The sequence below is a fragment of the Pantherophis guttatus genome, chromosome 4 (genome assembly GCF_059756535.1).
Source record: "Pantherophis guttatus breed Tessera chromosome 4, ASM5975653v1, whole genome shotgun sequence".
NCBI lineage: Eukaryota > Metazoa > Chordata > Lepidosauria > Squamata > Colubridae > Pantherophis > Pantherophis guttatus.
The window spans coordinates 21,160,232-21,173,959 of NC_142066.1; the positions used below are offsets into that span (position 1 = coordinate 21,160,232).

Below are 13,728 nucleotides of genomic sequence, written 5' to 3' on the forward strand. Positions count from 1 at the left end.
GAGGCTGAAAACCGTTCTTTCCGGGCTGTCCAAGACCTACTAACATCCTCTGCTGTCCTGGTACAATATAGTTCTCACCTTCCTCTGGTAATAACAGCGGATGCATCCCCTTTTGGCATCGGTGCCGAACTTAGCCATAGGTTTCCAAATGGAATAGAAGCACCTATTGCCTATTATTCCCGTACTCTTTCCTCCATGGAACGCAAGTATAGTCAATTAGACAGGGAGGCCCTAGCCGCAGTGGCTTCTGTAAAGAAGTTCCACGATTATATTTATGGCCGCCATTTTGATTTGGTCACTGACCATAAGCCTCTTCTGGGGCTCTTAGCTGAGGACTGTCAGACTCCTTTGATACTTTCCCCCAGGATGTCCCCTTGGACTGAGTTTTTAGCGGTTTATAATTACACCTTAAGATACCGCCCGGGTAAGGAGATCGCACATGCTGATGCGTTGAGCCGCTGTCCATTGCCCTTGCCCGTGGAGGACCCTGCACCGACCTCTTCTGTCCTCCTTGTAGAGGAGCTGCCCATTCCATTATCTGCAACCGACGTTGCCGCCCACTCGGCAGTTGACCCTTTGTTAGCACAGGTGCTCGACTGGGTGGCAAGGGGGTGGCCATTGGGACAAGTGGCCGAGCAGTTCAAGCCGTTCTGGCTCAGGCAACACGAAATTTCTGTCCTCCGGGGTTGCCTGTTGTGGGGTCATAGGGTCGTTATTCCCCCAAAATTGCGTAACTCTATTTTGGAGTGTTTGCACGAAGCCCACCCTAGTATAATCAGGATGAAGGGGCTTAGCCGAAGTTATGTGTGGTGGCCAGGGATCGACCAGGATATAACAGATTGGGTAGCCAAATGCCAAACTTGTCAGCTGTCAAGGCCAGCAGCACCATCTGTCCCTCCCAGGGAGTGGGAATTCCTGAGGGCTCCATGGTCGCGGGTCCATCTGGATTTTGCTGGCCCCTTTATGGGCCACCAGTTCCTTATTGTGGTGGACGTGTATTCAAGGTGGGTCGAGGTAGAAATAATGCCATCCATCACATCAGAGGCCGTCATACGTGTTTTAAATAAATTATTTGCTACACATGGCCTTCCGGATCTTCTGGTGTCCGATAATGGCCCACAACTGACATCCGCCCCATTTCAAATGTTCCTGGCCAGTTTAGGAATCCGCCATGCCCAGATTGCCCCTTATTGTCCCTCCAGTAATGGTTTGGCAGAAAGGGCTGTGAGGTCAACTAAAGAAGCGCTGGCAAGATTAGGACCACGGGGGTGGCAAGAAAGGGTTTCCACATATTTGCTTTCTCAGCACACAACACCTTGTTCAAGCACTAATCGAAGTCCTGCTGAGATGCTGATGGGCCACCGATTACGAACAACACTTGACCGTCTGCATCCTTTATATAACTCAGACTGGCCTACAACAGGCTATTTGCCACCTAGGGTGTTTAAAGAGGGGGATCAGGTTTTTGCACGAAACTATGGGGGCGACCCCCGTTGGTTGCCGGGACAGATTATACAAGTAATGGGTCCCTGTTCTTACAGGGTTCTGCTCGTTGATGGCAGAACCTGGCGGAGACACGTGGACCAGTTACGGAAACGTGTATTAGAAAAAAACCCGGCAGAGGTCATGAGTCCGTCACCTACAACACTGCTAAGTTCCGTGCCAGATCCAACGCTAAGTTCACAAGCAAATGAAAACTTAACGCGGGGCGCCGTGAGGAGCCAACAGTGGCTCAACTTACCTGAGTTCGAGTCCGAGGCTGGGAAGTCTGTTCCAGGGAACACTCCATCAATTGTACCGTTCTCTTCTCCATCCATGCCGGAATCAGCTGCACCTGTTATTGAACCTGAACTACGACGGTCCGGACGAACACGCAGGTGCCCGGCGTACCTTAATGATTACACTTACGTGATCCAGGAGGGGAGGGGTGTTATGTCTAGCAGGGTTTAGTTATAGTTGTAGTGTTGTTATTGGATGAAACCGATGACGTCATCAGCACGGAAGATTCTTTTGTTAGCTATTGGCTGGAGCAGTTGAGCTGTTCATATATAAGAGCTGTCAACTGCCATTTTTTTCTAGCTGAGCCATTACAGTTACAGTTACATGGTGAAGCAATAAAGAGTTACAGTTACAATAGTGAGTGCCTCAGTATATATTGCAACAATATAACAGAAAAAATGGAATAGAGAACAGAACAGAATAGCAGCTTGTCTGGCAGCCACCATTTTATCCCCTGCCTGTTTGTGGGTGGCGACAAAATGGCAGCCATATTCAGGTCTACGTATACTTTTGAGCTGTGCAGCAGTGTATATACAGTCCAAAAGATATATACAGCCAAAAAGCACTAAAGTATACTGCTTTCTCTTCTCTACTCTACTCTCCATTACACTCGATTTCATTCCAAATACTCTTTCTGCAGACCCCTCTAAAGCAGCAAAATGAAACAACATCTTTGGTGGCTGCCAAATGGATGGGACAAAATGTTGGCTGTGTTTGGATTGCCGCCACATGGTCTGGAAACAAATGGCCGGGTCTCCTTTCACAAAAGAGAGCTTCTAAAAGTAATTGTGAGGCATGATGAGCATATGGGGAGCCAGGACCATGTACTGCAGGGGTCCAGCAAGGAGGGATGGGGGGAGATAGGCAGGAGGGCATGGCAGCGACCCTGTGGTGGGTTGTAAGGGCAAACAACCATAGGGTCTCTTCAGTCATCATAATTTGGAAAAGGCGTCATATGAAGCTTTTTTGAAGGGGGGGGGGTTTCTGTCACAATTTCAAAAATTCATTAAATGGCCTGTTTTACCTCAAGGATTATCTATATTTTTATGTATTCTTCCAGAAATAGGGATGGTTTTTTTGCAATACTTGGTTGTCATGTAAGATTGGTATAGATGCAGTCGGATGCTACGGTCATTTATGAAGACTGCATTGGGAAATAGACAAATGACAGTGTGGTAAACACGTAGCCAAGTGAGGATTGGTTTATGAGTCACAGGACAGAGGAAAAAGTCAGCTTTGGTAAGGGCTCAAACCATAGTGTTAATTTGAAAATTAAAGAATATAGGAGTCAGAATGCGGAACTGAAGAAGCTTATTGGATAAGAAGCAAAACATCTTTTTAAAAAACCAATGAAGTTCAGTTGTTGTTGTTGTTGTTTTGGGGGGGAAGCACCTTTGAGAAAGCCTTGACCTGCATGATTGACAATCACCCTAGATATTGAGTTAGAATTGTTTTGTTTTGTTTTGTTTAACTCTTTGAAGCTGGAATAGGGTGAGTCACTTTTCCAGTAATCAACTATTTAACCTATGTTGTAGTCCCTTTATATAACATTCTAAGTACAGGAAGTCCTTAACCTATGAACATAACTGAGCTCAGGATTATTGTCATCTCTCATGACAGTCATTAAGCAGGTCACTTCATGACTGGGTTCAATTTTACAATTTTTCTTTATAGACGGAAGGTGAAAGTGGTGATCATTAAGCAAATCCATTATTTGCCATGAATATTTTTTGTTAGAAACTAGAAGTTTCCAGCAAAAAAAAAAATCATAAATGACTGCAGGATGCTGCAACTATCCTTTAATGTGGGCAGATTACTGAGCATTCCAAATGTGATCATATGACCATAGGGAGATGGCAGGACCTTAAATCCGGGTCATAGGTAGCCCTAGAGATGTCCATTGTAGCTTTGAATGTTCAGTAAAAAGCTGATTGTAGCTTGAGAACTAGATATAGTTGCAGAAATTACTAATCAATGAAGGAACCAGTTTCTGCTGCAATCTTTCAATCAAATACCACTTTCAGATTTATGAAACCCCAGGAACTCCAAATAACACCCCAGGAGGGTTAATATACTTTGCAGAGAGTTGGTACAGAGTGATTCACTGATTCACAATAGAAAAGCTTGGCCTTAACCCAGGTTGCTCCAGTTGATAATTATGCATAGTCAATTGCTAGGACAGTTATTGCCTGGTTTATCAAAGAATTGATCTGTTCCTTGGGGGCTTGCAGGGTGATTTTAATATTAGTGAATAAGAGGACAAAACTATAGCCAACTAATCAGAGATTTGTATCAGCATTTGTGAGCAAATCAGTTCCGAAGGATCACCACTGCACACCATCCCCTCTTTTTCTTTTCTTTTCTCCTCTCTCCTCTCTTCTTCTTTCTCTCTCCTCCTTACAGTCTTCTCCTTTCTCTCTTCTCTCTTCTCCTTTCTCTTTTCTCTCTTTTCTGTCTTCTTTTCTCTAGCTTGGTTCAAAATAGCAGTAGCCTATATTTTCTTTCAACTAAAATATGAAAGAGATTATAATCATCAAGCAGAATTCTTTGAAGGCTTAAAAGTAGCACAGGAGTTTCCACGTTGGTCTTTGCTACTGAGGAGAAGGCATATGTCCCGATAAAAGATATTTTGATTTTACAGCATGTTTCGTAGGTGATCACTACACATGATGTGCACCAGAGAATTCCCACTGTCCAATTGCTACAGAATCAATTCATAGCCTCCCCCACCCCGTTTAAATGAAAGTCTTATTTGTATTTAATCCCCACTTAATTTTTACATATTCTAGTGTGCATATGGTGAGGGGACATGATGGCTCAGCAGTTAAAAACACCGAGCTTGTCAGCTGCAAAGATGACAGCCCAGATTTGAGACCCAAGCCCTGCAAAATGGGGTGAGCTCTGGTTCTTGTCCCAGCCCCTGTTCACCCAGCAGTTCAAAGTTGATAAATAGGTACCACATTGGTGGGGAAGGTTATAGCATTCCATGCGCCTTTGGCATATAGCCATGCTGGTCACATGACCACAGAAAATGTCTTCAGACAATGCTGGCTCCCTCAGCCAAGAAACGTAGATGAGCACCATTCCTTGAATCGAACACAATTGGATAAGGAAACCTTTACCTTTAGCATGCATAGGAATTAAGATGACCAGTAAAAACAGATTTAAAATTCATATTTAATCTATATATTTAGTCAGAGATATCTATCACGTACTGAAATATCTCAATAAATCAATTTGTACTATTTATTTTTTTAATTGCCTTTCAGAAGGAATAAAAAGTTATGAGCTACCCAAATCTCCAGGGAAGAATAGGAATTGCAACATAGGAGGCCAATCTAACTACAGATTGTTTTCTGGTTTAAATATGCAAATGGGAAGAGCTGCAACATGGAGAAATAAAGAATATTATTCTTACAACTTTCTTTTCATGAGCTGATGTTTATTGTTCAGTTCAGGTCTCATCACAATGATAAAACATTTGGGGAAAAAGATGCACACCAATAATCCAGCACTGGAGGAGATCATGGAAAAGATCTCCACAGCCAGCATATATTTTCCCCTTGTGCTTAGATAGGTTGGAATAAAGCACAGCCAAACACTGCAGAAGACCAACATGCTGAAGGTGATGAATTTGGCTTCATTGAAGCTGTCAGGTAACTTCCTAGCTAGAAAAGCAGCAGAGAAGCTAACCAGAGCAAGAAAACCCATAAAGCCCAAAACACAGTAGAACATGACCGAGTCTTCATTGCACTCCATGATCACTTCTTCAGACATTGACTTTGTATCAAAATCTGGATATGGTGGAGATGTTATCAGCCATGCAGCACAAAAAGATATTTGAACAAGGGAGCAGGACAGAAGAATGAAACTGATCATTCTCCCCCCGACCCATTTCCTCAATTTGGAACCAGGTTTGGTGGCCATGAATGCTAGAACCACAACAAAAGTTTTGGCCAGTACACAAGAAACTGCCACAGAAAAGATCAGTCCAAAAGCTGGTTGTCGAATGAGGCACACAATATTATCAGGTCTCCCAACAAATAGAAACACACAAAGGAAAGAGAGGAGGAGGGAAACTAAGAAAGTGTAGGTGAGATTCCGGTTGTTTGCTTTCACAATGGCAGTGTCTTTATGTTTCATGAAGACTATTATTACCAAAATTGTCATCAAAGAAAAGCAAAGAGAGAGAACAGTCAGACTAATCCCCAAGGGTTCTTCATAGGACAAAAAAGTGATCCGCTTTGGAATGCACATATTTTTGTCAGGATTTGGATATTGATCTTCTGGACATGGAGAGCAGTCATCCTTGTCTGAAAAAGAACAGAGTGGAACTGATATAGTTGATTCTAGATAGTGTTGTATCCTTGTTGCTTAGTCCCATTAAATTTGGAAATTTCCTACCCTTCTCCTTTGATATTTTCCCCTCTGGGCACAAATGGCAATCATAGCAGCAAAATGACTCTCCTTCTTTCTTGGCCTTGCTGTATCCTGTCTCACAAGGATCATTACACAAAGATAGAGGTAATGCCTATCAATGAATGAAGAAGAATATTTTAAAATACAGAGAGGAAAGGAAGTGCTTGGAGAAATACTGTTACTGTGGAATCAACAGAACAAAAATAGATTAATAAGCAGAAATAGTGCATTGACATCATTTCAATATGGAATTGGATTGAAATTGTCTTTACAAGTTGACAAATAATTCATTAAATATCTATCTTTATTGGCGTGTATGGCCCTTCATAACTATCATCCCTATTATCCAAAGACAATTTCTGTGCTGGTTAATTTTGAAATCTCCAGACTGATGAAATCTGGTACACTGGCGGAATATTTTGAGATACAGAGGGGAGAAGAAGTACTTAATAAGCAGAAGTAATGTGATGACATCATTTTGAGATGCATTGTAATTGATCTCAAATAATAAATCATTAAATATCTATCATTATTGGCATCTATGGCCTTTCATAACTATCAACCTTACTCTCCAAAGACAATTTCTGCTCTGGTTAGTTAAAGAAGTCAGCAGACTGGTGTAATATAGTACACTGGACTTTAGCTCTTACTTCTAAACCATGAAAACTATAAACCATAACTAACAGGGCCAAAATAAAGGGTACAATATTTTATGCCAACTATTAGAAAAGTAAACATTCTTACAGATAATGTTTTCCTTCTCCAGGACATTTCTAGTTAGTACAAACATTATTCAGAGATGATAACTTTCATTAGTAATCATATTTTTATAGTATATAAATGAAGACAGACAAATCTAGATTGAAACAGCTAACCTGATTAAAGCCTACTGGCCACGTGATGGAATCTACAGAAATATTGAAGAACTCATCCGCTGGAGCTGTGGGATCTACCATTCCAACTTTGACCCTAAGAAAAGACTGGTTTGGAAATGTGATCCAGTTGATAATATCATATCCACCAATGAATTCTCCATTTTTATCAAAGGAGATCTTTTCACCAACACTGTTGTTGAATCTGATGCTTTTCAGAAAAGAATGAACCTGAAATACAGCAACACAGAAAAAGAGAACAGGATAAAGAGACAGAAATTAATTCATATGTTCAAAACATATATATGGATGCCTCTTTAAAGATATATATATATATATAATATATAATTTTGGAGGGACATCTAATTCTTGGTAATGCAACTGTTGTACCATATTTTCTCCGCTTGTTGGTGACTGCCTTCACTGTGTTCTATGATATATCCAGTATGTCAGAAATTATTTGTAATCCATTCTTCTGACTGATACCTTCCTACAATGAGATCTCTTTGATGTTTTTTTTTACGCTCTTTATAGACCAGTGATGGCTAACCTTTTTGCCATCGTGTGCCAGGAGGGGGGGGGGCGGGGAAGGTTTGTGTGGATGCATGCCCACACCCATAATTCTATTCACCCCACCCTGCACATGTAAACCACCTCTCCCCCCCGCTCCTGGCACGGAATGGCCCAGTTTCTCACCTGGCTCGAGATCCTCTCTATGCATCTGGGGAGGGCCTCTCTAGGAGTCTCTGGAGGCTGGGGACAGAAAAAAATGTCACTTCCTGTCCAAATGGGAGTTGGGAAATGGGCCGTTTCAGGCACTGGAGGGCCTTCGAGGAGTGGGGAAAGCTGTTTTCGCCCTCCCCAGATGCATAGAGAGGATCTGGAGCCAAGTGAGAAAGAAAAACGGACCTTCCCCACCCCACCCCACCCCACCCCACCGCAGGCCCTCCAGAGGCAGGAAACAGCCTGTTTCCCTACTTCTGGTGGGCCCAGAAATCCCGAAAATCAGCTGGCCGGCACGCGCATGTGTGTCAGAACTGAGCTGGAATGCCCACTGATACAGCTACATGTGGCACCTGTGGCACGCATGCCATAGGTTCGCCATCACAGTTATAGACCATAGGTTTTCCTGTAAGTGGCAACTGAGTAAGTGTCAGAAAACTCCTACTAGAACAGCTGCACTTTACACAAGCTATATTAGAGACATTTGAATTGATGCAGGTGTGTACTGACTACTAGTTTCCATCAGTTTGAATGTGATTAATTATGAATTAATTATCCCGACTTACAAGAAGATGTGTACACTTATACAACCAATGTATTTTATATGTTTATCGAATATGTTTATTGGTATTTTTCCCCATAAAGGTTTCAGTTATTTTCCAATTGAATTGTACAGCTTTCAGACTTAATGTCAATACCTCTAAAGAATATTATTTGCTAAAGTTTACTGACAGATGTTGCAAGTACTGATATTGGGGTTTCTGCACTACTCTAATTACAAACTTACCTCCCACCACACTTGATTGCGAAACTGTTTTCTTCCTTCTTTCACTATTGTTGTTTCCCTGGATTTGGACATATATAGAGATTGTAAAGCATGTGCCACAACATGGACTGCATTGTAAATATTGTAACTCTGTCCACTCATGTGTGTTTCAAACACAGATGTGGGAAGGGTCTCAAGCCTCTCCTGCCCAGTACATTTCTTCTCAAAGTTCTCCATTTTTGAGTTTGCAAAGAAACAATCAAATGCCTGTTGCCAAAAATCTTTCCGAAAATGATCGTGTTGGTTGTTGTTTGGACTTAAGTTCTGAATAAATTCCTGGAATTTTGGGACTGTCTTTGTGTGAACTGCAAAGGATAAAGCACCATGTAGGAAATGAATATTCCAAGATTTATGAACAGACATTGAAGTGTAATCTGTTTGAGCAGTTATAAGCCAAATCTTATTCTTCCTTGGTATATCCTCCACTTCTGAAAACTGGAGGAAAGTTCTCAGAACTGATATGGACTGAATTTCACCATATAAGATTATCACATTGGCTGTGCTGTTCATGAGAACATGGTATATATGTAATCCTTCATCTATGGTATCAGTAAAATCACTGTAAAACGCTACATTTGGTAACTCTGCTATGAATTCTGTGCAGATGCCATGCTCAGAAAATGTGGGAATCATCTCCTGGACAAATTTCTCTCCTTTCTCATCTTTTACAACAAGAATTCCAATCCAGATCCATCTAAAAGACAACAGTAGCTGCAAGAGGCCCTTGCGTTGATGGGATTCATCTGGAAACATTTGTTGGAAGAAAATTGATTGAGTTTTTTTATCCATGACTGGAGCAGAGCCATAGGTCAACTACAGAAAAATAAACATATGCAATTCCAAAGGTCTATGTGAGTCTCTGAAAACATGAATATTCATTTCTTTGATTGCCCTTGAGTCTATGTAATGAAATACTAGTTGTTTTTATTTTGAAATATCAACCAAGGTGTCGCTCCTAAATTATCATTAAATACGTTTTCCTGGAAGTAGTCTCATTTCAACCTTTATTCAATGTCTAGAATTGGGGAACAATTTGCTATGCCAAATATTCCCACTGGCTGTTCAGAATTACAATTATTCTTGTTGCTATAGTGATCCTACCAAGCAAAAAATAATAACTAGGAATCTGAAAGCTCTTTCTTTTTTTAAAAAATAGATAAAACGAAATTTATGGCAGAATAATGTATATCTTCAGTACATCTTACCTGAGGAACTTTGTAGATGCACAATACAGTTGCCATGTAAAGAGCGATGTCAGGTCCACCAATGACTGCAGCCAAAGTTTTTGGGACCCCACACTTGTAGTTAGGGATGAATTTTCCCTGAGTGAAAGGCAGCAACATTGAGGCAAAGTAAGTCCAGCCTGGACTAAAATGGCTGTTAAAAATGTGGAAGCCTAGCGTGACATTGGGTAGGATTTGGGGATTTTCATTTATCTGTTTTATAGTAAACGCTAAGGCCAGAATATGCTGGTAATTCTGAAAAAATATTCTGTAAAACCAAATAATCAAAATTAAAAATGTATTACAAAGTATTTCTTCTTATTATGGCACTTGCCATCCTTCACTACAATACATTTATTGAAATGTGTTTCAGTACAATATTTTTATTATTTTTTTATTATTCATCTAAGATAGTAGAGCCTTGATAGTACAGTGGTCTACGCGCTCTGTTATTAACACAGCTGCCTGCAATTTCTGCTGGTTTGAATCTCTCCAAGGCTCAAGGTTGACTCAGCCTTCAATCCTTTCTAAGGTAGGTGAAATGAGGACCCAGTTTGTGGGGGCAATAAGCTGACTTTGTATAAAATATACAAAAGTATGAAGGCTATTGCTTAATGCATTGTAAGCCGCCCTGAGTCTCCGGAGAAGGGCAGCATATAAATCAAATTAAAAAAAAAAAATCTTGGAAAATGCAAAGCAAAATACTGGCACATATATATCCTCCCAAGAACTGGAGTTATTTTTAATAGAAAACAAACCCTGGCTTGAAATTGGAAGCATCATTTCCTAATGCATGAGAAAGGCAAAGTATCCAACCACAGTTTTTAACTATGGATGAAATTGCTAAATTTACATACCAGAAATATCAAATGAGAAAAATATCATGGGAAATATGTGAAATATTTCCCCCCTCCCGCCAAAAAATCTTAGTTGTAGTTATATCTGAACCATGGTGGCACAGTGGTTGGAATGCAGCTTTGTAAGCTAATTCTGCCCACTGCCAGGAATTTGATTCTGACCAGTTCAAGATTGATTCATCTTTCCATCCTTCCAAAGTCAATAAAATGAGGACCTAAATTGATTTGGGCAATATGCTACTACAAACTGCTCAGAGAGTGCTGTGAAGCACTGTGGAGCTATTGCTGTCTTCATAAATTAAGTCGCACATCCCTCTATATTTATATATATATTTAAATGTGGGTTTTTTATATAAACAGAGACTTGGACCTTTTTTTAACTTTACATGGAAACTGAAGTAAATTATAACTTCACATAAAATAAATCTAGCATCTTGTTTAAGATGCTTCTTCTGATGCTTTTGTCACTAAAGGAAAACACTTCAAGCATCATGTGATTTAACAGCAATGTCCAGAACTTGACATGATGTTTGTTAGAGCAAATTTATTTCTCTATAGCTGTGCCTATTAATGGCTTTTGGAATGGACAGATGCATAAGCCAATCAGAGGGCAACTAATATGTTTGAATCTCCCTGGTCCTACCCTAACTGTCATAGTTAGCAGTATAAAAGGAGATTCTTGTCAGAAACTCTTTACTCTTCGATCTTCACTCATCTTAGCTATTTGGTCTTAGGTCTTAGATCTTAACTCTTCTAGGATCTTCCGTTAAACAACTGTGAGCACTTTGGAAGTCTGTTAGAAGAGCAGTTCTGGTGGTTTATAATAATATTTCTTCTGAGGAAGAATAGTCATAGATAACATAGTTTAGAGAGAATAGATATAGATATATAGCTGACAGGACAATTCATCATAGTAACTAAGTGTTGTTTATTAATTGTATAGATATTGTTATGTTTTTATTATGTAAATAAAAAACATTTACTGTTAAATGATTTAAAGGCTCATTTTGTTAAAGTAGAAATTCACAGAGACAAAAGTTCATGGTTCATTGATTTTATTAACCTCCACAACAATGTTGTACTTACATAAGTCCATCATGAAATCCCTGAGAAGGATTTTGACTGAAATCAATGGGTTTAGAAAATGTAAAGAATACAGAAACAATGCCAGCAATGTTAATCTCTCCAAGCTGATGATGTGTATGATGAATAGGAAGAGGCTCACGAAAATCACACTGAAGGCTAGGATCCTTGCACACCACTTGAGGCATTACTATTAACAGTAACTGCATGAATGCTAACATCTTCCATGGGTGTCTTCTTTTTCTGTATGCATGTCTCTGTCTGCAACAAGATCTTTGAAGTAGATCAGACTGACCTGTCTTCTTGAGATGTTTTTCAAAAAGAAATAGAGAATGTAACATACTATCAAATCAACTCACAAAGCTTTGGGCTTCCATCCATGGGATGGAATATCATGAGAACAATAAATAACATCCTTCAGGGTCAGCTCCTCCTTTTTCTATGGAGACCCATAGGATTTGGGCCCATAATTCCCTAACAATAGTGATACTGTCACCTATGTAAACATCTTCAAAACATCTGATGGCCTCCTGAGGCAAAAAAGAATGAGCTACAAGACAAAAATAATATCCTAATATCTCTAAACCAAAATAGAGATAATTATGGGCATATCTATAGGTATTGATTATAGCTACTGTAGATCTATTCTATTCTATTCTATTCTATTCTATTCTATTCTATTCTATTCTATTCTATTCCATTCCATTCCATTTTATTCTATGCTATGCTATGCTATGCTATGCTATGCTATGCTATGCTATGCTATGCTATGCTATGCTACACTATGCTACGCTACGCTACGCTACGCTACGCTACGCTACTCTACTCTACTCTACTCTACTCTACTCTACTCTACTCTACTCTACTCTACTCTACTCTACTCTACTCTACTAAGTTTTTGGGACCCCACACTTGTAGTTAGGGATGAATTTTCCCTGAGTGAAAGGCAGCAACATTGAAGCAAATAAGTCCAGCCTGGACTAAAATGGCTGTTAAAAATGTGGAAGCCCAGCGTGACATTGGGTAGGATTTGGGGATTTTCATTTATCTGTTTTATAGTAAACGCTAAGGCCACGATATGCTGGTAATTCTGAAAAAATATTCTGCAAAAACAAATAATCAAAATTAAAAATGCATTACAAGGTGTTTGTTTCTTATTATGGCACTTGCCATCCTTCACTACAATACATTTTGTGGAATGTGTTTCAGTACAATATTTTTATTATTCATCTAAGACCTTGGAAAATGCAAAGCAAAATACTGGCACATATATATCCTCTCAAGAACTGGTGTTATTTTTATCACAAAACAAACACTGGCTTGAAATTGGAAGCATTCTTTCTTAATAATGAGAGAATGTAGTAATAATGATTACTATTAACATGAATGCTAACATCTTCCATGAGTACCTTCTTTTTGTGTTCACATGTCTCTGTCTGCAAGAAGATCTTTGAAGTAGATCAAACTGACCTATCTTCTTGAGATGTTTTTCAAAGAGAAATACAGAGTATAACATACTATCAAATCATCTCAAAAATCTTTGGGGCTTCCATCCATGAGATGGAATATCATGGGAACAATAAATAACATGCTTCTGCTTTGTTCCTCCATTTTCCATGGAGACCCATAGGATTTGGAAGAGACAAGCAAAATGATGCCATTGTGATAGTGACACTGTCACCTAAGCAAACATCTTCAAAAGATCTGAGGGCTTCCTGAGGCAAGAAGGAATGAGCCACAAGACAAAAATATTATCTTGAGATCTGTAAACCAAAATAGAGATATAATGTAGGCATATTTATAGGCATTGATTATAGGTACTGTAGATCTGTCCTGTCCTGTCCTGTCCTGTCCTGTCCTGTCCTGTCCTGTCATGTCCTGTCCTATCCTATCCTATCCTATCCTATCCTATCCTATCCTATCCTATTCTAGAATCTTCCAGTCCA

General features: G+C 39.8%; 1 protein-coding gene across 1 annotated transcript; it reads right to left on the reverse strand.

Moving 5' to 3' along the window:
• Positions 1–4,998: 4,998 nt before the first annotated feature.
• LOC132711568 (vomeronasal type-2 receptor 116-like) lies at positions 4,999–9,962 on the reverse strand. Its single transcript, XM_060690940.2, has 4 exons — positions 9,825–9,962; positions 7,074–7,301; positions 6,184–6,310; positions 4,999–6,092 (listed from the first exon to the last, which is right to left on the reverse strand). Exons 1-4 carry the CDS (start codon positions 9,960–9,962, stop codon positions 5,194–5,196), a joined length of 1,392 nt encoding a protein of 463 aa, XP_060546923.1. The 3' UTR covers positions 4,999–5,193.
• Positions 9,963–13,728: the final 3,766 nt, after the last annotated feature.